The 24,874-nt window shown below is 43.0% G+C and overlaps 1 protein-coding gene across 4 annotated transcripts in view; it reads right to left on the bottom strand.

Moving 5' to 3' along the window:
* The window catches only part of LRP4 (LDL receptor related protein 4), an 82,165-nt gene that overhangs the window by 37,696 nt on the left and 19,595 nt on the right, over positions 1-24,874 (bottom strand). For 3 of the 4 annotated variants that reach the window (XM_030481280.1, XM_030481282.1, XM_030481283.1), the window contains exon 1: positions 2,740-2,971. In XM_030481280.1, coding sequence (XP_030337140.1) covers position 2,740 — 1 coding nt within the window. In that variant the 5' untranslated portion in view covers positions 2,741-2,971. Of the gene's footprint in view, positions 1-2,739; positions 2,972-24,874 lie in introns of those variants that run through there. The other variant, XM_030481281.1, reaches the window with a different exon arrangement.

Genomic DNA, 24,874 nt, shown 5'->3' with positions numbered 1-24,874 from the left:
AAACATGTCACTGAATAATTGGCTCCCATCACAGCAGGGCTTCAGATCTGCAAGAAAAACAGTTCCTGTCACAGCCAGGTAAGCAGAGGCAGGGGTCTCCCAAAAACGACAGGAAAATACCTGCAAGAGGCAGACATTCCAAGGACACCAATACAAGGAGAGAATGTCTGGGGTGTGCAGAAAGGGTAACAGTTGAGGAGAAACTTGGTGCAACTGACTCAAAAAGCAGGAATTTGTTTTATAGTTCGTAATAGAACGTTAAGTAATTAAAAAAACCCCACATATTTTAAGAATTTCTCTGAAAACTGAAAATCTCTCTCAAAAGGAATGTTTCCTGTGTCTGTTCTTGTTTTTCATAGCTGCAACTCCTCACTGCCAAGAATCTTGTCCTTCTATTTCTTTTCTTCTCACACAGTGCATTTCAAGCTGTCTTTCTTTAACGTAAGTGGTAGATTACATGTTCAAGGCTAGACAATTGCATTAATATAGGATTTAGTAAACTCCAATCAACTACTCAAGCATGTGCAGTGTTATACACACAGACGCAAGATTGAATCTTGACTGTCTAAAGTAGTTTTAACCCTTCTTCCCACCCAGTGTTTCTTTCAGTCTTTCTTTCTCAGGAGTCCAGCAGTCCAGTGTGATCCCATTCTCCTCGCCCTTTCCCAAGGAAGCAGACAGAACTCTTCCAGGAACTCATTCTTGTCGTTGTATTGGCTTATATTATGCATATGAGCTGTTACACTGAAGAGAAAGTAAACCTTAAAACAAGAATGGTTGCAGCTTTATTTCTGGACATTCACAGGAGAGAGAAGAAAATCTCATAACTTCAAAAAACTAGCTTGCAGCAGACCAGTGGAAATGTGGGATTCCTTGCAATCATTTCTGTTCACTCTTCTGATCAGAGACATCTTGATGATATTGTAATTCCTGTCTTTAAAACTCAGAACTGTACTGCATACGTTGCTGAAAAAGAATCTCAACAGCTTTTACACCTTCACAAGGCTCCTGTATGCCAAGCAAAAGAGAGGGATTTAGCAAGTGATCTGCTCTAGCAAGAAGTTTCAGTGCCATAACAAAATAGGAAGCAGCACAAACTACCACAAACCTACACTGTAGAGTTGATCTAGTTCTCACAAGCTAACAATAATGTCACGTATCACTTGTAATGAGCGGCTCCTAAGGGCAAGATTCAGCAGGCTTAATGGAGTTAAGTGTTCCTAAGGCCCCTCCGCTGCAACTTCATGTTTGTGTGCTGAAGCCATGCACTTAACATTTCTATAGAGTCCTTAGCCCCATTGCCTAACTTTTATTTCTGCCTTTTTCTTTCCACTAAATTCCACTCAGAATACTTCTGTCTGTCAGCTGAAAAAGTTCCCCTCTTTGTATTTATTCTACTACAAGGCAATATTTAAAAAGGCAGCTCATATTCTAGTCCATCCTCTTGAGTCACTTTTCTACTCTGTATAAATGCAGCTCTTTATCTCCCCTCCCATCTTGTCAACTCTACTGTCCCCCTCTCTACACTCTAGCGTATTTCTCTCACTAAATTGCACAGACCTACAGCACAAGTTGTACTCTTAATGAGAGGTTTAAACATTCCCATCTTATACATGCTGTTTCCTAGACAGCTCCTTTTGCTTCAGTCTTATTGCTCCCTTTGCCTTGTTAGAAACCGTAAATTAAAGGCAGAAATCAAACCCAGTTCCTACATTCTCTACCTCTACATAATGTACTTCCCGGCCTCCAGTGCCTGAAAGTACCAACAGATTGATCACAGTTCACTACTACTCCCTAGTTTGCACAGCTTCCATTGAAATCCATATAGACCAGATTTCCTTAATATATTAGGGATACACCATAACCAGAGCTGTACTGTGCAAGACCAAAAGGTTCCTCTCACCTAGGCCACGGAGAGAGACATGATGCAACAGCAGACACCACCAGAGGTGTGTAAGAACATAGCATGCAAGTAGACATTCTTCCTCAGAAGTCAAAATTTGCCTCTATTTGTGATACAAAGACTTCCCGAGCAAGAGGAGGCACAGTCATCTTTAACAGCCCTCAGCAGATTTTACATCCATAAACTTGTCAGATTGCTTTCTGAGAATGTTTGAAATTTCAGAATCAATGTTTTGTGGCAAGGAGATCCACAGCTTAAGTGTATGTTGTATGAACAAGCAACTCCTGGTAGCTTTGAACCACCACCTGCCAGTTCTCACCTCGCTGGGCTCAGCTATACAGATGTTGACACTATGCAAATACACAGTAGCTGTAAAATAAATTCTCTCAGCAGATCCCAAGACCAGTGAATGCTGATGACCCTGCTTACTTTTCCCTCTCATCACAGGGCAGCCAGGACAGACACTCTCAATATACTTCTTCACACTGCTTATTTATTTTCCATTAATATTTATAGCAAACCCATGTAATTTAGTTCACTGATAGCACTTTTGCAAGGCTGGGAAGAAGAGAGGTACTTCTCTCTGTCCCTCCCCTCCCTCTAAAACATCCATGTCCAACAGCTGTCTAAAACCAGTTGCAAAAGGCAGAGTTGGGCTTTATGTCAGTGGACACTGGCTCTGCTAGACTCTGAGTCCTGAAGTCAGTCAAAAGTATGTCAGCTACAGGCTTAAGCATTTTTCATGCAAAAACTAGGATATACCTGTAAAACAGAGAAGCACCTGCAAAGAAGCTATGACAGTTTTCACAAACACAAGTCAAGAATGGTATTCTTACTGCAGCCATCTTCATCACTGTGGTCCCCGCAGTCATTGTCTCCATCACACTGCCACTGAGCGGGGATGCACGTGCATTCACCAAAAGCACTGACAGCACATGTAAAATGATTGCGTCCACACGAGCATTCGGTGCTACTTGTAACACCTGGAAAGGAACAGAGAATAAAAAGTATTTTTAAGAGATCCGTCTATTTTAGGGTAAATGCATTACATACAAAGTTGACATCACAGTTTTCCTCCATGTACACACCATGTGTATGAACACGTACACGTAAAAGGAAAACATTCACCTCCCTTGCACTGTTGAAACAGGACATCAAGTACTATGACAGTTTCCTGGAATAGGGCTATTTGAAGGCAACAGCAAATAGCAACCTGCCAAAAACAGACTTGGGAATCAGCTGAAAAATAACTCAGCACTAATTACAATCAAACTCAAGGAAGCCCAGGTATCAGAACAGCCTTTTTATTTTACAAACTCAATCTCCTCCTGGAGCATGGTGCTGCTGCTGCTCCACTTAGTTCTGACACCACAACAGAGCGATAGCAAAGATTCTACTTCAGAGCCATCTGGGGTCTTCTCCAGACCCTGAACTTTTTAAAAGCAAACCTTTTACATGTCTCTGCTTTAGACAATTCCAACACCAGTGAAATAAAAATCAAAATAAAAATCTTATTTATCTGTAGAGATTTAACTGTGACATTATCCTGTGTATAACTGACATTTATGAAAGCAAAAGAAGAGGATTTTCAACTCTACAAACTGACCAAAAGAAAATGCAGTCCAAATGTCAATATATAATCCGATAAGAACATTTTTCCAGCCTTAAAGGTAGCTTAAGGAGCTCTGAACCCTTTCCTCCCCTCTTCCAGCTGCACACACTCTGCACAAAACTCTGCACAGCTCTTGACTCTCACCCCTGTGCAAATGAAACTATGATATTATCCCACACACCCTCTTCATAAATCTCTGCCTTGAGAGAGACCAGCCTATAGCCCATCTCTCGAAAGGAAAAGGTCATGCCTGAACTTCTGTCTGACATTATCTGACAATCTATATAATCGATATCACTGTTAAACAAATGATTACTCTATCAATCAAAACCCCCCTCAGGCTTGTCTGGGACTGAATTCTTTTTGCATGGTGCCTTCTTTCTGCAATTCAAACAAACCCAAAGCTCTCAAATTAAACAAGAGATCATAAGGAGTACAGAGGGATACCTGCCCCATGTGGTAGTTCTATAAAACCTGAACTATTTGCAGACTTTCTCATCTCAATCGTTACACTTAGTGTATCCACAATGAACCATGAACTGTAGCAACCTGAGCACACACAAAAAGGAAAAAAAGCCTCGTCATTTCCTTAGTTTCCATTCTAACTGGGAAAAGCAGCATCTGCAAAACTGTATGTAATTATTCCTCAACTGTCTCAACAAGCAGAATACCCCCCAGAGAAGACATCCATTTGTGCAAGGTAAGCTAAGATTTAAGTTTAGAAGGGATACACTTCTTGCTTGAGGAAGAATTTCATTCTAAGTTTCTTCTGCAACAAAACTGGACGAGGATTACTGTATTTGCCAGAGAAAGCAGTCAATACCTGGTGTAACAAGGGATAGAGGGAGGAAGAACATAAGGTGAATAAGGAACAGAAAGAAGGAATGGCAAATAAAAGAGGGCAGAGTGGTCAGATCCTCAAAGGACTTACTGGGGATAGCCAGGACAAAGGCTGACTCAAAAAGACAGCAAATGGGTGATGTAGAGTCAGAAGGCAAAAAAAAGCAGCACAGACATCCCTAAGGAAAAGCAATGCATCATCTGTGCAACATACCTAACTATAACACATAGACACGAGGAAATTCAGAATAACCACAAACCTCCCCAAAAATCAGACAGGTTCTTTCAAACTGGCAGCACAGGAAAATTGGGACAAACCACCTTCTGCTGTTACCTACCACTATTTAGAAAGGCAGAACTGACTGTATAGTGTATCCAAGATAGCTGCTGTTTAAATCCCCTTTTCCAAAGCAATTTTTCTACCAATGTCCTCAGCATTATCCCAAAGCACTTATCCCAGCTACTTTAAGCTCCAATACTCCTTCCCATTGTAGTAAATCAAGACTATCATTATCCTTATTACCTCAAGAAAAAGACAAATCCAAACCTATTAGTGACTGGATCTGTGTTGCCCAGGCTTCACCATTACCTAGAGTAGGTTCACTAACAGGAAAGGATCAAACATCAAGGCAACCAACTCTTAAACTAGGGCAATATATTTCATGATTTATTCCTGGATAAGCATAACAGAGTTGGAGGGAAAAAGTAAGTGTGAGTTATTTTAGCTCCTGAATAGCAGCACGGAGGTATAGTTCTGCAACAGCAGAGAAAGAATCAGTGCAGCTGTCCTAATCTGCAAACTGCAACTTAATCTGCTGTATTGTCAAACATACTGTTATCTTCAAATGTTGCTACTGGTATCAGGTGATAGATACACACAAAGACATAGTAAATCAGTTCTTCCTACTTCATTAAAGTTGCTATGTTCAATCATCTCCATCTCTGGTTTGTGTTTTACCATCCTATTGAAACTGCTGGAAGCTGAAGGATATGTTGTGACCCAGATACCAACACTCTCCCATATGCACCAGCCTGTATCTGTAGTACTATTATATAAGCACACTTTGCTTAACTAGTCCAAATTATAACCTTTGTGACTCTGATGCTTTGTGATTTGTGACCTTTAGGGTAACTAACCTTCTAGTCATTACAATGATATATTTTATAAACCACAATTTACTCTAGTCTTACACTTGGACATGTAAAGCACATTATTGTTTGGAGAGCACACTAATTCCAACCTATGAACAGTATCAGAACCACCAATCCTGAGTGACTAGGCTTTACCCAGTAAGACAAACAGGTTGAATGAAACCTGGGACCCCCTACAGACAGCAGGGATTCTCTCAAGGATTTCAATGTGGACAGTATTCCACCCTCAGTGTCCCATGATTATTTCCCAGTGCTCAGAGCTCGAATGATATTACCCTGTAACTGTATCTCTAACAGTAGAGCTACAGGAAGGATAAAGATGAGAATCATGTTTTCTCCAACTCCCTCAAGCAGAAGTAGTGCTCTTGGTGCGAGAAGTCTCAATGGAAGATTACTCTTTAATGGGGAGCTCTCATTAAAAACAAGGAGTGTGAGACAGAAGACTAGCCAAGTGTGCAAATAAACGTCCAGTGTCACATTTCAATCCCCGTTAGTCAGGGATACAGGAAGAGGATGGAAATCAGCACTTGCTGTTAACTGCACCAACAATCAAAGCAGACGTATCTACTTACACTTCTACACATTCTTCTGGAGCTGGAACAATGAGAGTTACCTCTGGGCTTAGCCATGACAAGCAGTTTTCATCACACTGCAGGCTTGGGTGTTTTACCAACCTTCTATATTCAAAAATCATTTCATATATGCAGAACATAACATTTTAACAACGTAATATATACAAAACAATACACAAAAGCTGAACAGAGTCATTGCCAGCCTGAGCTGGCTTCACTCAACCTTCCTGGCCTCTCCTGGTACCTCATGTAACCACCAAACAAGTTTCCTACTCTCACTTGCCCATGCGTACAGGCAACCAAAAAAGCATCTTCACTGTCTGTAGTTAGTTCCATCCAGATGCAATAGCAGCAGGATCCAATATCCAAACAGTTTTCATAGCAAAGTATTATACAAACAGCCTCTGGATTTTAAAAACAGGAAGTCAGTCTAAACACAGGCCTCATACTTAACATCTGCCATCACCTTAAATTTAGCATGCTATGCTCTGTTTCTTCAGATTCCTTCCAAATACTCTCCCCATCTTCATGTTTATCTGACAAAGGAAATGTCTCCTGAGCCAGGGTGGGTTCCCCCTCCCTTCATTAAAAGATAGTTAGGATCTCTGTAATTTTATGTCTAAAGTTGGCAAAACAGTTATGTCATTTCTGGCTGAAAAGCCAAAGTCAATAATCACCCTGTCATTTCTGCACATCTTTTTTTTTTGAGGGGCTTATGCTGTCACATAAGAGCCCTGTATTTGCCACAGATTCACAGAAACATTGCCATCACAAAGGAAGCTTATTAAATAGACAGGATAATTACCCAAACTGAACTCTGCAGCCTTTGTTTTGTCAGGGACAGCAGATTCCCAGGGAAGAGTGAAAACACTATTGCTTTTAAATCCTGACGACAGGCTTTATTCCAAAAGAAAAGATGCTAATTCTGTTTTTCAGTAATGACAGATGGCAGCTTTTATCACTATTTTGTAGCAATTCAACCTTTTTCAGGCTGTTGTTTCAACATGGAATCATAGAACAGCCCAGATTGAAAAGGATCTCACTCAAAACATCACCTGGTGTAACCTTTCGTGGGAAAGGGAGCCTAGACGAGATTATCTAGCACCCTGTCCAGTCATATCTTGAGAACCTCCTGCAATGGGGACTCCATGTACCTGGGGAGGTTGTTCTGCTGAATGATGTAAAAAATGTCTTTCTTCTGTTCAGATGAACATGTCCCTGCTCTTCAGGGTCCATCAGCTCTGTCAGGCCCTGGCAGCGGTCTAGCAATAGCAGGATTTTCTCACAGTCCCACAAGATAGCGGCAGTTTTGTCAAATGGATGTTGACTAAGAATACTGCATGAAAAACTGCCTGTCCTGAACATCCTGGCATCTATGGTCAACACCATGGTGCCCTGCCACATTTTCCTCCTTTCCAGGTATCAAGATCTGACTACATAAGAGACTCTTTTGCTCCACACCACCCTGGTAGTTGCATCTTTTCCCCCTCTACCCTAACACAAAAATTCCTACTCTTATTTTTTAAAGCAGTGGTATTAAATCCACAGGCATCAGTTTGCTTGTGCCATCCTGCAACTCCACATGTGCCTGTAACACAGGGTAGTGTAGCTCACCATGGCTAAGTATCCATTTAATTCAAGGAAAACAGCACCAATGGATTAAAAAAATCCCAGAACTATGAAAATATTTGGCATGATTTACAGTTGCAGACTGTTCAGCTCAGAATCAGAAGCCTCTGGAAAAAACAATCACTCCTTTGGTCCAGGATTGAGTCACACGTAGATCAGGATTCCTTTCCCTCCATGGACAGGCACCTAACTCCGCGTTTCACGGCCTACAGAACACCTTCAGTGGGAGTCAGAGATCTTTCTGCAACCTTATTCCTATGAGAGACACAACCAAAAAGACAACAGGACTAGCTTCTATAATTGTAATCCTACCATATAAAAATCCCTGGCAGAGTATAGAAAGTGAAAATACAATACAAACATTTGACAGAGTGACAAATAGGAAAAACTCCAGAACTATGCAGAAAAACTGGCATATGAATAATGGAATCAAAGGGAACATGAGAGAAAGTTAAGTCCTAACAGTGATAGGCATAAGGCTGTGATTTTTCTCCCCAGAAAAAATGTGGAAGGCTACCACCAGAAGTTTTTTTGAACAAATTGGGACTAAGCATCAGAATATTTTGCCCTGGCTTCAACAGATGCACTTCATTTCTTATTTCTGTATTTTAAGAACCCATGAACATCTAACTGTTTATTTAATGTTAAAAAAATCAGTGAATTCTGTAGCACGGCCTTTAACAGCCTCCTTAACACCTTGCACTCCTGTTGTTAGACACCATTTGCCCCTCTTTCTCCACTTCCAGGCCAGGCTCACTTTTGCACTCCCATCACACACACACCTTGATGAGGGCAGACCTTGAACATTTCAGATGGTTTTGAAGATAGTTCAGCTGATACATTTTCCTTCTTCATCCAGCACTTCCCCGAGTGTTTCTACAGCAAAGCAGCTCAGCTTTCTTTGCTTGCCTATCTTGAGGGAAAATGAAAATTTTGGATTCCTCTCTCTTACCCAAATAGCAGTTTCCACTGAAGGAAAGTACAGTTAATCCAGCTTTAGAAGAGGGATTTGCTGACCATTGTTTAAGCCCAGAGCTCTGCTGGCAGACACAGCAAAGGCAACATTACAGCATAACAGTCTGATGTCAGAAGGGGCACCACACATTGATAAAAGCCAAGTTTTTTCTTTTTGGAAGCATCTGTAGCAGTTCTGACTGGGTATCCACATGGTCTCCAAGTATTTGATGCCTGCCTAGAGTAAAATTAACCTCACTAGGAAGAGCAAGCCAAAAGTTTGTAAAGCTTTAAACAGAACTGTTTCAGTTTTGTTTGAGGAAGAATGTGACAGAGGTAAGGTTAAAAATAAATGAATAAATAAATCAATCCAAACAAAACACCAACAAAACCATACCAACCAGAGCAGAGAGGTCAAAGATATTACAGCATTTTGGTGACTGAGCCATGTGCTTTCTCTGGCAGTCTCCAAGCGAGGATGAAAGTTTCCCAGGCTCAGAGGTTCTCCTCTCAATCTGCAAATGCACAGATACCTCTGTTCTGAACCAGATGGTTCTCAACTAAATACGTGGCTGGACAAAGTTCTAGGGAGAAGCACACTATCAAGCACAACCACCCTTCAGTTCCCAAATTGAAACTGCACAACTACGAGGGTTAGACCTGAAAAATGTTACATTTGATATGACCACGAGGAATAGGATGCATAAGTAAGAGAAATTCCACAGGGCATCTGATAATTAGGACCTAAAGAAAACAAGAGTGCAACCAAAGTGCAAACTGAGTGTTTGGTGCAATGGGTGTATGCATGAAGTAGAGCAAGACTGGAACAGAAGCCACGTTTTCAGAAACACCACATGGGTCAAGAGATACAAGGCCTTTAAAAAGATGTTGCGTGCAGACCTCATATCGGGCTTCCAGTATCTGAAGAGGGCTACACGGATGCCAGACAGGGACTACTCATCAGAGACTGTAGTGGGGTAATGGGTTTGAACTTAAACAGGGGAGATTTAGGTTAGACATTAGGAAGAAGTTCTTCCCTGTGAGGGTGCTGAGGCCCTGGCACAGGGTGCCCAGAGAAGCTGGGGCTGCCCCATCCCTCGAAGTGTTCAAGGCCAGACTGGACGGGGCTTGGAGCAACCTGCTCTAGTGGAAGGTGTCCCTGCCTGTGGCAGGGGGTTGGAACTGGATGATCTTAAGGTCCTTCCCAACCCAAACCATTCTATGATTCTATGTTTGACTCTTCAAGGCGAATTCTGATCCTACAGAAGACTATCAACCCCATCGACAACCTCACCCTGCTCCCAGGAAAAAGGAATGTATAGAAACAACTATGGAAAAAGAAGGAGGACTTGATTCGAACATAAAAAGACTCTCAAGGATCAAGAAGCAATTGTTACAGTTCCTTCTCCCAAATCCTTCAAGTCATAAACGAACACCTTGCAATAAACAATGTGACTCTAACAAAGGTCTCTAGATGTTCATCCTAACTCCAGCCATATCTTCTACAGCATTTGACAAAATTACTTCTTCCCCTCTAAAAGTGGGGCTACTGTTACTATGCCAGCACAGTGAATGAAGATTTAATGTTTAATGTGTGTTTCTACATACCCAGAGTCTTTGAACAGAAGGTGCAGCTGAAGGGACCGTATTATTGCCATGAAATCCTAGTCAAAACCTAATTCCAATTGGCTGGGCTACCAGCACACACAGATCAAAAAGATCAGCTGAGGGACCATAAAAAAAAGATAATGAGAAATGGCAGCAAGACACATTGCACAAGATAGAGATGGCCAGTAGGTATCACAAGGAACAGCATTAGATCCACTCCCATTAAATAACTTAATTAGTGAGCTGGAAAAGAGAATAAGTATCATGTTAAAGGAGCCTGCAAATGATGCCAAAATAAGAAATACTCTTCTATAAACAACACAGAGGAAAAAGAAATAATATAGAAGGGACCTTAGAAGATTAAAATTATGGGCAGGAAATTAAGATTCTATCTTTTAATTTTATTTATTTATTTAAATCTAATGCATCTGGTGGAAAATAATTTAAAACAGATACCCAAATGCAAAAAAAAAAAAAATCTGGGATGCAGCAATGCCTGGAGAATTCAAGTAGCAATAATAAAAAGCAAACTAGCCTTTGCTTTATGTTATGACACAATATGGCAGCCAAAAAACTACTTTAGGCTAAATATGCATGTGTCACATCATGGAGAAAGAAGCTGTCTCCCTGTGCAGAACTGGGGTGTAAGACTGAGTTCCACACCAGGGCTGATATAGGGAAACTAAACATGTTCTAACAGCAGCAACAAAATGTTTATCAAAGGTGTGTTACGGTCCACAGTTCCCTCAAGACTTCAAAACAGATTCTGTTTGAAGCCTAAACCAATGTGGCACTTTTTTCCCCTGCTGAGCATTTAGTTCTTGAAATCAGACAATAGGCAATGACTGCCAGTTTTGTTGGGTTTGGTTTGTTTGTTTTTTCTAAATAGGACTTTTAGTATCTCGTTTCCTGAGCAATCCTGCAGTTGCCTATAGAAATAGCTCATGGTGGACAACACACAAAGTCCTAGCATAGAAACAGGAACCTTTCAATCACCAAAGCACATCAAAAAATGTCAGCCCAAAGTCCCCGTTCAGGCAGGCAAGAACTATCAGGTAGATGACAACTATTTTGAAGCAACTGAGGAATTCTATCAGGCAAGGCCAGGCCAGGCAGGAGAAAGTTGTCCTCCCGGTCCTCTCTTCAGATTCCTAAGCAGCTCTTTTCTGGTAACACCAGACCTACCTGTAAGAAATGGTAAAATGTCTCAGCTCTAGCTTCTAGATGTTTTGGCTGAAGTGTGACTGTACTGTGATGCTTTCTGCTTATTTACTTGCCATTAAATGGCACATGTCCCGCTTTCCCTAACTACAAGGTTCCCTCAAACATTTGCAGCTGTCAGAGGTGTCAGAAATGCATGTTTTGTTCTGTAACTCTGCACGCCTGCCAATCACTGCTGCCAGCCAAGAAACCAAGCACCGTATCAGCCTGCTTCAGGTGTCATGTCCAATGTCAACAGAAACACACATCTTTTACAAAGGGCTTAGAGCCTTTCAAAAGATCACAATTTAAGATGATGTTTCTCCTATTCTCTCTACAAGTGTGTTCAAGAATATCAGATAGTGGGAGCTTCCGTTTTCATCTTCATAAACTCCTGGTAAAACAAAGAACACAGCAAGTCGGGAGCTGAATGGTACCATCTCTGACATTCTGCTTCTCACCTCCAAGGCCCTTACTCAAAAAGATTCAGCCTCCTGAATCCTTTTAACCCATGTATTTACATTTTCTCTGTGGACTGATTAGTTTTTCCTACATATATACACTTGGATTCCAAGGAGCAAGAGCATTGCGCTTCCCACCTTGTGAAATATTCCTCCTTTTACTGTTAGAAGCATTCCTTTAGCCTTGGCATTTCATTACCTGTGGATATTCTCTCTAAAGCAGAGAGCATTTCATCCTATTCTATTATGAAGTGCAGAGTGATACCTCAAGGATGCCATCAAGAAACATGCTTTGCTGATTTTAGCCTGGAGTGGCATTTCCTTACATAGCTGCAAGCTCCTGTGCAACTGCATGTTAACAGAGAACTCCAGCAAAGAATCCAAGGGACAGATAAGTGCTTACCCACAGCACTAAATTACTTACCATGCAGAACTATTCCACTCAAGCACATTAAACAGAAATGAAATACCACTCAGAAACAGACAATAATAAAAGGTTGCTGCTGCACAACATCATTCAGAAATACCATCATCTGCTGTAGAACAGTGGGGGAATGTTTAGCTGAACCACCAGGGCCTGGCAGCCAGAGCTACGTGACTCAAACCCTTTCACACACTAGACAAACACTTTAAAATACTACCTTAAGCCTACATCATGCTTTGCAAGAATTAGTCACCTCAGCAACATGAGACACACAACTTTCCATTTCTTCCACTGTGTACTTTTTTTATAACCACACACTAACAACCTTTATCCTTTCCTGTCCCATAAGGGTTGTGAAAAATTTACTTCTCGTTTATCATGAATCACACAGTAAAGCAGACACTAAAATTGAGAAAATACTGGCACAACAGCAGAAATGTTACCAGGAGACCTTCACAATGCCAGACAATTGCTCACTGCCAGCTTGAGAAGTAACCTGCTGTTTGAAAGAGAGAATCCATAGGAAGAAAGTAGTTCTGATGTATTTCACCCACTGTAGACACCAAAGAGTGTGACTAACATGACGGGTCTTGAGAGGGAAGCTCGCTGAGCAGTCAGAAATCCTTCTACTACACCAAAGTCATGGAGATAAGCTACATTGATCAAGACAAGTGATGGGAGTTTGTTTTCCCAGTTACAGGACAGAAAACATTGGTATTTTAAATGCCAAAAACCTTCCTTTAACTTTTCAGTTGATTCACAGATTGACTTCCCTCATCCTTCTCTTCTGCAAATAAATTAAACCAAGGAAACAAAGGGAAGACAGGGACATAAAAAGCACTGCTGGCATTTGCTGCAGAATACAAGGAATGGTCCAAAAGGAGAAACCTAAGCAGTTTTGATTCATATGGATCTTAGAGGATATTTCTGTGATAGCAGTTGGTGTATAAATCTGGGGCAGCTATGAGATACATACCCATGTTTCTAAAATTTTGGACAACCAATGTGCACCTACTCCTCTAAAGGCAAAGCGCCACTTTATTCAAATGCTGCCATATACAGCCTTCAGAAGGAAGAATTTGGGCAAAGCAAGCTCTCACCAAGTCCTTAGGAACAGACCCGTGCTCTTGCTGCTACAGACAGCGCAAAAGGTTTGCTTCAGTCCCTGCATCCCTCAAGAGTACTGTAGATCTACTCAAGTTAGCTTTAAACTGCCTAACTTGGGGTTTGCTGGTGACAGATCACACAAGCACAGAACAGCAATTCACCTGCAAGAGTCAACAAAAGCAGCAGAGTAAATACTTGAAGCAATTACCCTGCAGTGAGCCTTAAAATACCTCAGCTCTAGGAGCAGCCAAGGTTTACTACAGTCACAGCAAGGATATGTTGTGTCACTTCTGAGGAATTACCTGGAAGAATCAGACCTTCAGAGCTATTTCAGAAACTGTGAAGCTTTGCAATCCTCCCCCTTCACTGAAGGGAGATGAATGCAAGCAGCCTAGAACACCTAATGAAAACCAGCTTGGTGTCTGCCACTCGTAACAGCAGTATGAGAAAACAAAGGTTTCATTTGCATCCATGCATTCCTCCCTCTTCCACTTCACTTTCCTTAGTTTAAGTAGCCCAAGTATTAGCTTTTAAGGCAAACAAACTTGTGGTGCTTTTCCACCATTCACTGTTTCTGCTCCCATTCCTGTCATGTCCTCTTCCAAGCTGCATCTTTGGGATTTCACTGAATCCTTTGCTTAACAGCTGAGAAAGACATAGCTGTCATCTCACTGTGCATGGACTAACTCAACCTGCTCGAGCCAAAAAACAAGCTAAGAAAAGCCCACTCGGTTTTCGATTTCATAGAGGACAGCTATACATCTTCCTTCTGCATCTACTCTTGAACAGTAATGCCCTCCAAATCTGGCAGATGCTACTGAAGAACCAGTTACAGGTCACAGCATTAAGGAAAGCTGAAATTAATGCTAATTTATTTTAATCCACTGTCTGTAAACTGTACCAGTTTAATTGCAGTTTCACAAGAAGCTAAGCTGGCTTGGGGAGGAGGGGAAAGGAAAACGAAATGGTCAAAAGAGGACAGCTAAGAGGAGGAAGCACTGTTGCCATCTTTTCTTGAAAAGTAGCGCTCAGTGGCTTTACAGAACCAAGAAAAACTAAAAGTGGTATTTTTCAGTCTGGGTTGCAGGAATTAATGCCTGGTAAATGTACTTGGGAAAATTCAGAAGACAAAGGATCCTATCCAGCCACCTCCTTACCACAGATTCTCTAAGAAATTGGCTGCTTTCTCTTTAGATTCAGAAGCTTCTTGAGCTTTTAGCTTGCTCTGCTGCACCACTTATAATCTTTGTTAACTACTGCATCAGTGCTGGATTTACAAAGCACCCATAACCTTGCTCACAACATTCAGAAGCCATTTCTGACCTGGCCTTTAAGGTTCACCCTGCACTGCCTCTCTGAAATACACTATGTAAGTCTGTCCCACAGGAAATTATCAACCAGCCCCTTTCATCTTTGAGATGCTCCAGGCAGTGGACTAGCTGTCAGGACATTCTGGCCTTCAGAACATATGCCCAACATCCCTCCAAAACTAGAACCCAGAATGTTCTTATGTTCATTTAACCTATTCAAGACAAAAGCCAAGTTCCTCTGTCTTGATCAGTCTCAGAACACATCAACATGGATAGTTATACACTTCTTTTCAGGAGATAAGAATGCAAGCATCGCAAAGACCTCCTTCTCAGGGAACCTGATGTTCTAGCTGGACTGCAGTTGTCCCAGCACACAGTACAAGGGGACGAGTTCTGCCTCCAAATAAGCCCATTTTGGCTTTTGTGGGCTGCAGTCAGATTCTTCCCATCATTATGGCACGATATAGAAAAGGCCAGGTCCCTGAGCGAGACAGAGACTTTTCTCTTACAGGGTCATTTTCAGGAGTTTATTTTGGTCTTCTTTAAAGAGGCCATCATGTTAGCAGTGCAGCATCTGAGCTTTGTAGCTTTCCAGCTCTCTGCCACACAAGAGACTGGGAAGCCAACCACAACAGCTCTGCTTAGCAGAGGAGTTCTCTAGGGAAGGGATAGGATACACAGTGTGGTTTTGTGGCAATAAAGAGGCAGAAGCTCATTTTTGCAATCCCACAGGCAGGAGGACTTCAAAAGCACAAACCACAAGATAAACGGAGCTATCTTGGGACAAAGAGAGCTGTTCTGTACGTCCTTTTCTAAAAAATAACCCCACACATGATATTATGTTGCCCTCAGAGGATGAGCAGCAAAGGGGCAATTATTAACTGGCCAGACTGAGCTGGAAGAACAGGGCTGGGTCTGGCAAAGACAGAGGTACCACATAACCACAGAGACATCACAGCAACTCTGCTGCCTACCAGAGAACTGGATTAACTTAAAAGTAAAGAAGAAACCTTTACCAGTAACAATTTTTAATATATATACACACACAGAGATACACACACGCACACGTGCACTCAAAAACACAAGCTTAATGCAAATATGTTTTATGGGCTCAGACGGGATAAGGTCTTTCAAATAGAATTGCCAACAGGAAAAACAAGAACGTCAGTGTTGGGGTTACTGGAGGGCAGCTCTGGTGTGCATCAGCCCCTATTCAGCCCACCCACATTGGTTTGCTTTCTAGGCAGCTCCCGAAGCACCAACCTACACCTCCCACAGCACCGGGACTTCAGACTTCTTTGAAACACTTGGAAAGTGGTCACAAAGCTCTTCCTCTGCTTCAACTAGAAATCTCAGGTGCTGCCTCCACAAACCCACAGTTCATTCATACTCACACCCCAGAAAAGATTAATCACAATAGTGAAAAGCACCAGAAGATCCCTTACAGCCAATGTTATACTGTTCACGTTGGATTGTTCCTTCACCTTCAGTGAAATAATAGCAACAGCACTGAGGCTGGGAGAGGAAGATGCACAAAAAGCAAAATGGCCTAATTATGGAACCACATCTCTGTAGGTATGTGTGTGGCCTCCACTACTACAGCATCAGAGTGCCACTTTCTACTAGCGAACAATCTCAACACCTCTTAAAAGTTGGGAAGTACTACCTTAAATCCAGAAAATAGAATCCCAAAAGCACAGATCTGTGAGTATTTGGGTACCTAAGTCACTTTAAATCAGTGGAAAATAAGACATTTAACTATCGTTACACATCTGGCCGAGGAGATTTAGCCCTGACTCTTGGTATTACCAAATACTCGTACCTCCCACCGCCGGCACTCTTCATGCTTGGAAACCTGAGCCCTAAGTGACTTCCCAAAGAGCTTGTGGCCAAACTGAGAAATTAACACAGATCCTACCTGGTCCCAGTCCACTTCCTAACCAGGGCACAATTTGCTCTGCCCTACCTCGGTCCTTACCCAGAGAGCTCGTTAAAACAAACTGGCAGGAAATCAAAGTCGCTATTGCACAAAGGTGGAAGGATTTACACACGCTGCTTGGGAAGTCACAGTAACACCTCCTCCTACTCCACTCTTGCCACTCCACTTCCCTATGCTCCCTGACCAAAATGAAGTCGATCCAAGTCCTGCTTCCCTCCTAAAAAAGGTCAGAACCAGGCTTCTGAGACCCTGCTGGGGGTTCCCAAGTTCCTGTATTAGCCTTACAATTATTAAAAGACCAATATTAAAGGAAGTCCAGTCCTGAGGCCACTGTTGACCTAATAAACACTGGAATTAGATTTCTTCTCAGTGAAGAGGCTGCCCGCCTGATGGCACAAAGCCAACATTTAAATGCTACTGTTGCTCAGAGTCCTGAATTAGTTTTGGATCTGGGGAGTTTGCCTTGAGCTACAGCCAAGAGAAACATAGGAACTGGAGGGAAATTTGTTAAACGTTAACAGAGCTGCAGGAAAGGACTACACCAGGGCTAGTAGGTGGCAGGGAGGAAGGAAGGGAAGCCACAAACAAACAGAATGAAGAGAAATAAGAAGCAAGACATGGGAAGTGAGCAATGAGCAAGAAGATTTTTTGCACAGAAGTGACTCCCCCATCCAACCCCCTGCATAGTGAAGAGCAGGCTTTTTAGGTTCCACTTGCTCATGGGGTATTTTTGCCACTACAGTGGTTCTCATCTACCTTCCTCTCGACGCCTTCAAAATACAGAATGACAATCTGAGGAAACCCTGTTATTCCTGACTCATTTGCTATGTCAATGCTGAGTTACCATGAACTGGACTCTTATCCTTGGTCAAGGAGCAGGCCAAGAGCAGACAAGTATTTCCAGCCTCCCTGGCTGGGATCTCAACAGCTTCCATGTCCTCAGAGGGAGTGGTATACAGCTGCCTGCAGGAGCAGCTCTTGCAGCAGGCTCTCTTTTCATGAAGAGGATGCAGTCAAAACAGTGCAAGATCCTGCCTGTTCATGCTGTTCTCCATTCTACTGATGATCTGTAGGGACTTAACACAATGCCATTCTTCCCTTGAATACCCAAACACTCTATCTAATACAAATGTTTATGCAGAGAGAGTTTAAAGATACTCCCATTTTGACTTGTTTTTCTTCCTCTCCTTTTCTCAACAGGCAGCAGCTGAACATGAAGACTCTCCAACTTGACAGTTGTTTCCTGTGAAGCCAAGCCAGCCATGGCACAACCCACACTGGTAGCTTCCAATGGAAGTGACCAGAGATGTAGGACAAGTAAAGAAAGATGAGCATCTTTCATCTCCAAAAGTTCCTACGACAATGTAACCAACTTAGTGATTGAGGAAAAGGCATGTGAGGATGTTGTCTACCCAGACTTGAGTAAAGCCTTTGACACCACTTTCCACAGCATTCTCCTGGAGAAACTGGCTGGTCATGGCTTGGACAGTGTACTCTTCACGGGGTGAAAAACTGTTTGGACAGCTGGGCCCAAAGAGTGGTGGTGAATGGAGTTAAACCCAGTTGGCAGCAGGTCATAAGCAGATAAGCTGTGTGGGAGTGTTGATCTGCTGGAGAGTAGGAAGACTCTGCAGAGGTATCTGGACAAGCTGGATCGATGGGCTGAAGCCAGCTGTGCGAGGTTCAACAAGGCAAAGTGCTGGGTCCTGCACTTGGCTCACAGCAACCCCATGCAACACTACAGGCTTCGAGAAGAGTGGCTGGAAAGCTGCCTGGTGGAAAAGGACCTGGAAGTGTTGGTCAACAGCCAGCTGAGCAGGAGCAGCTTGTGCCCAGGTGGCCAAGGCGGCCAACAGCATCCTGGCCTGTATCAGCACCAGTGTGGCAGCAGGACCAGGGCAGTGATCATCCCCCTGTACTGGGCACTGGTGAGGCTGCACCTCAAATCCTGTGTTCAGTTCTGGGCCCCTCACTACAAGAAAGACATTGAGGTGCTGGAGCAGGTCCAGAGAAAGGCAATGATGCTGGTCAAGGGTTTGGAGAACAAGTTTTATGAGGAGTGGCTGAGGGAACTGGGAGTGTTTAGTTTGGAGAAGAGAAGGCTCAGGGGGGACCTTATTGCTCTCTACAACTACCTGAAACGAGGCTGTAGTGGGGTGGGGTTGGTCTCTTCTCCCAAGCAACAAGCGATAGGACAAGAGGAAATAGCCTCAAGCTGCACCAGGGGAGGTTTAGATTGGATATTATGAAAAATTCCTTCACCAAAAGCATTGTCAAGCATTGGAACAGGCTGCCCAGGGCAGTGGTTCAGTCACCATCCCTGGAGGTATTTAAAGGACGTGTAGATGTGGCATTTAAGCACATGGTTTAGTGGTGGACTTGGCAGTGCTGGGGTAACGGTTGAACTCAAAGATCTTCAGGGTCTTTTCCAACCTAAACAATTCTATGATTCTATGAATTGGAAGGAATGAGGAACTATAGATAGCAAAAAGCAATCCCTCTGTCATCTTCCCAGGACCCACAAAGGACCTTTGTTTGCACCAACTGAATCTCCACTCTTTCCACCTCTCACACATGTGCACGGGTGCTGTAGAAAAGGATAAAACGGCTGGAGAGCACACTCATTAAAGATCTTACATGCCATCCTTCACTGTGTCACACTTGAAGCTGAACATTGCTGGGGGGCAAGAGCATTTGCCCCCCCTGCCCATCTCCCACCACAACACAGAGACGCCTTTCAAAGCTTGAAGAGTCTATTTGAATAAACCATCTGTGCTACTTGACAGAAGAAACAAGCTACAAACATGGTATTAAAGAAGCAAGAGAATGAGCAGAGGGCATTCAACCATGTCCAGACATTAAATCAGCTGAGTAAAAAACTGGTTAAAGAAAACCAAAAGTATCACAACATGGACTTTTCCCCCCCCACATTTGAAATGAAACCAATATATAATAAAATGTAGAGTTTTCACTCACAGAAAGACATCTCTAAGCATCTTGAAATCCCATCCCATCACTGCTGAGATAATGTATGTCCAAGCTATCCATCCACTTTCAATCTCTGTATCAGTCCCCAAGTTCAGCTGAACTACAGCTTTGTTCTCTCACAGTTAACAGCATTCCTTTAAATACTTACCTCGGTTTTTATGTTATATCCACCACAGGTGTATTCATGTTTCTACCAAGTTCATTTGCATCAATCCCCAAAGAGTCTATGGAACTTTACAGGTCTCTTCACAGATTATCACATTCAGGATTGCACATGAGGCGAGGCAGATATGGCCATGGGCTGCTATATTTTGCAAAACTATTACAATAAACCCAAAATTTGAGCAAATGCCCATAAAACCTCTCATGAACAATATCCCCAAACTTATTTTCATTCTTCAGACACTTGTCTTTCATGAGATACAGTCTGTTTACAGGTCTCCTGCTGTGCACATAAGTCCTTCCCCAAATGACACAAGTCCTCTCTCACACCAACATGTAAACAGGAGCAAAGCGGACTCCAGTGAGCATCCCCCTCCCTCAGCCTTGTAAAGGGTTAAGGCCCAGTTATCACATGCTGGTAAGGCTGACAGCTTTATGTCTGTAATGTCTATGTGGGTTTCAGAGTCTCCCTTTAATCGGGTTCCATTGCAATTAATCAGTGGGTTTCTTTATAAGGAAAAAAAAATAATAATAAGAAACGGCGAGCACTCTATTCAGCCCAATTCAATCTGTCCAGCCAAATCTCATGACCAGCTGGAATGCCCCTTTCCCAGCCTGCCCAGCAGGACGCCCAAGGATGGCGTGTGAACGTTTCTCTCTGCTCCTGCTCCAGCGTTAAAATGAACAATAGTCCCTGCCAGTGTCATTCTTCAGCAATTCATCTCTTCCTGTCGCCAGACTCTTTCGTTCCTTCTTGCCCCTTCCACCTTTTTTGTATGAAAAACAACAGCAGATCGGCAGCAATATAATAAAATAAAATTGTATTTACTTGGGAGATTTGAGGGAAGGGGCAAGAAGGGGGTGAAGGAGAAGAACAGCCCCTACCCCCCTCCTGCAATGAAGACACAGAAGAGGAGCGTTCTCAGGCCCCAGCTGACCTGCTCTGCTCCACGCCTGGTTTCCCTGCTGCAAGGAGCATCGAATTTGCCAGGGGGGCTGCAGGGAGGACAGGGCCCTTTTCTTCTGGAGGATGTTGGAACTGTAATTACAGAGAGGTAGTTTCCGGGGGGAAATTAACATGGATCTCAACTCATGTTCCCTGTGTTTTTCATATGCGGACCTGTGGCCTTTACTTGACTTTCTCATTCACCAGGGAATGAGTCAAAAGAGACTAAAAGAGACTGCAAACACAGCATTATAAGACTTGGATCTCCTCTTCCTGAAGGAGCAGAAACAGGAGGGAAATGCTATGGGACAACTCCAAGGAAAAATGGTATTATATCATACGGATATATACACACACACACATATATTCCCCAACAAAGCAGGAAACTTATCAGTGTAAAAAATTAAGACACCATTGAATGGTCCCATGAAGAACAGGTTAACCACAGAGGCAGTAGTAACCAGCTTGCAAAGAGACACACCATGACTCTAACACCAGCTCTCTCCTTTGAAGGGAGGTGAAGGACCAGGTCCAGTCTTACAGAACCTGGGAGATTTTAGTAAATTTACTTCTAAAGGTGAGAATTTAAAAGGGTTGTTTCCTGGTTGTTTCCAGGTTGTTTCCTGTTGCAGAATTGAGCAACAGGCTGGGAAAGACTGTATCTCATACAGCATGCTTCAGAAGGAAATAACACCAGCTGCTATTGATTACACAGGACATTTAGAATCTATTATAAGCAAGTTAAAAAAGCTTTAATGAAATCCCAGAATTGAATTCACCTGCACAGCTTTTAAACAGGCCCCTTTTGCACTTTATGGCACCACACAATCCCCACATTACTTGCAGCACAAAGTTCTGAATGGAATGTAAAATCATTACATGGCATTCATCACTACAACAGTCAAGCAGTCCATAAACACAGCTTCATTTGTCTTTACATCTTACTGCTGTGAATGGTTTCATCAGCTCCATTTGACAGATCTCAGAGAGAGTGCCAAGCCAGAAACCTCTGTTCCTAGGTGTCCAACCTGAAGAGCCAAGGCACAGTTTGCAGAAGTGCTGGATGCTTGTGAAACACAACAGCAGGAAAGGGGAGCAACACGGGTGGTATAGAAGTAAAATGCTGCACCAAACAGGTCAGCTTCAGGCCTCTCAAACTTGCAAGTCCCTTTTTTTCCTAAGAGGAAGGACAAGTAACAGAGAATAACCTGAAAAACACAAGCTGTTTTGTCGGTGAGCCACTACAGAGAAGTGGGACTTGGGAGCAAGAGGGACTGCCTTGTACTTTCTTTTCCTTCAGCCAGCCAGTGTCCCATCTCATACCTGCTACCCAGAACCCTCCTTCCACCTGCCCACATTCCCTCATCCCTTTTCTGTCTCTCTACAAGCTTCCCTACTTCCATAATCCCATTCTCTTCTGCTACTCTTTCCTCCTACCTTTTCTCTTCCTTTTTACCCCCCACAAACTCACAGAAATTCAAATCTGATCCAAATCAGGTGCAAACACAGCCACCTCTCTTTACCTTCCCACTGAGAGCACATACTCAGATGCAAGCTGCTTGCAAAAGAGCAGCAAAGTGATCCAGATGGAAAAGAACTAGCAAAAACTTAACCCTTCAAAACTGCCTGCAAGAATTTGAACAGGAAGACAGGTTGTATTATTTATTCAGGATTTGGCATCACTGGACTGTTATTTGGCATCAGCTGGACTGTTTTTTCACACCTGCTTTGTGGTCTTGTGGGATGAAACTCAGCTCCGTAAGGGACTCCGTGTTATTTCTTGCATCACAAAACCATCTTCAATACTGCATCATATCACACAGAAATAGCCAGTAGAGCCAGTAGAAGTAGCTGTCTCCTTCTCCTCACAGCCTGTGAGTCAGCAAAGGAGCACTCAGTCCAGAGGGCAGCTGCTCAGAAAGCATTATCTAGAAAAGAGCTCCTCTGCAGCCCTTTGCTTGGGGGAATAATTGGAGCAGAGCTTCTGTTCAACTCAAGCCTACCAATGGAGAGTCAATGTCTATTGCAGAAGAGAGTCAAAGAGGCTTTTTAATTCCTACTCAGCACACACAAGAACCAATTTCAAATATTTACAACTCCACTTGCATGGGGGAATTTCTGAGAAACTGGAGAATCTTTAAGCCCCTTCTGCCTTTTTGTATTTCTGGAGCACAGGAGGTTTAACAAACATTCTCAAGCTCTTCTGTGCTATGGCAAGATTTTAAACATGGGGAAAAAAGGAGGCAGGGGAGAAAGGTCATTTTCTCTCTATCCTTATGCTCCAAACTCACTGAATCATTTCTAACTGAAGCTTCACAGACAGTTTCAAGCAGAAACTCTTCTCTTGCTCCCTGAAGTTTCAACCTGGAAAGTTAGAAACTGGTCAAACTTCGATCAACTCAAAAGAAAACCAGGTAGGGATTGAGGTAGTCTTGGCCCCTATGGCACTACTCCTTTCCCACACATCATTCCCCTTCTGCTCCAGAGGCATCAGGAACCTTCTCTTGAACTCCTAATTCACTAACACAGGTGAGCTGAACTCAAAGCAACTGTTCTCAGCTTGCACCTGATTTAAAGACTGAGGCTTCTATTTTAGTTCTCAGGAGAAACTGCTCCCTCCCAAAAGCTTGTCTGTTTTTCCTGCCATCTTAGTTGGTCTAACTAAAGTTGTTCTCTCTCCCTACAAACCTTGCCTCACTTGTAGTTGTGATGCTCTAAGGACAGAATGCTTCTACATTGTGAATAATATAGAAGGGGCAGTCACCAGATGCTAGTGAGGATAAGGATGGTTAAAAATCTCCATAAGGACAGTTATGTACATTCTTTTGACTCAGGTCTGTATTTGGCATATTAGTAATTTCTTCCTACAAAGAAGGACGTGTCTGGAGACAAGAGCAGAATAAGAGAGGCAATGATGTCCCTTATTTGAAAGCACTGGCTATATCCATGCTAAGAACTACTGCAAGCTTTACCACAGCACAGCAGCCTTGCCTTCCCTCATCCTGTATATTCACCTACACACTTACACAGAATAAGCCTTTACTTACTAAATTCTGCTGATCGCTCAGAGACTGGATTTAATCTGGAAATTTTGCTGGGATCTAACTGACATGGGGGCACGTAGTGATATACAGGGGCATGTAGTGATAGGATAAGGGGGAATGGCTTCAAACTGACAGAGGGAAGATTTAGATTAGACATTAAGAAGGAATTCTTCCCTGTGAGGGTGCTGAGGCACTGGCACAGGGTGCCCAGAGAATCTGGGGCTGCCCCATCCCTGGCAGTGTTCAAGGCCAGGTTGGACACAGGGGCTTGGAGCAACCTGCTCTAGTGGAAGGTGTCCCTGCCCGTGGCAGGGGGTTGTAACTGGATGAGCTTTAAGGTCCCTTCCAACCCAAACCAGTCTGTGATTCTATGATACTAGGACTGGAAATGGAAGATGGGCCAGGCCTTGGCCAGAGGGTTCAAGAAGTCCAGTCTTGATATGTGCAGCTCTTAGTTATGCTCAGTGTAAAACATCTGTGGAACTATGACCTTAGAGCAAGAGTACTCCCTGCTCTGGGAGAATTCTGACACAGGTAAGCATCTCCTGCCCAGCTTTAATTTCTGACATGATATATCTGGAACAAAGATTATGCTTCTGGCATCATTCCTCCTGTAACGAGAGGATCAGGTCTAAGCTGGCGTTTGAGTCTTTAATACACAGGAAATAATGCATGCCACACAGCTTAGCCAATGTAAAAGTTCAGCCCCAAACCGTGGGCATGCCAAGCTTGCTGCCAGCCCTGCAGGGATGGAAAGGCATGTTTAAAGGAGGTGGCCTGCTTCCTTTTTCGCCATAATGCTACGGAGAAGTGGGCTCATATGGTCTCTTCTTAACACAATCAAGAGGTTTCATGCTGTTTAGCCATCTCCACTGCAGCTTTAGAAATGGGGGACAGAACCAGCACATGGATATAAGCTTACCTGACTATCCAGAACTACAGTAATGGGCTCAGGGAACTCCCAATGCCAAAACCTATCAGACAGTCCAGTTGCCATAGTTTGCTTTAAAGAGACATCATTTC

Source organism: Strigops habroptila, chromosome 4, assembly GCF_004027225.2.
Source record: "Strigops habroptila isolate Jane chromosome 4, bStrHab1.2.pri, whole genome shotgun sequence".
NCBI lineage: Eukaryota > Metazoa > Chordata > Aves > Psittaciformes > Psittacidae > Strigops > Strigops habroptila.
The sequence above is the reverse complement of the archived record's forward strand: the minus strand, read 5'-3'. Positions and strand labels throughout refer to the sequence as shown.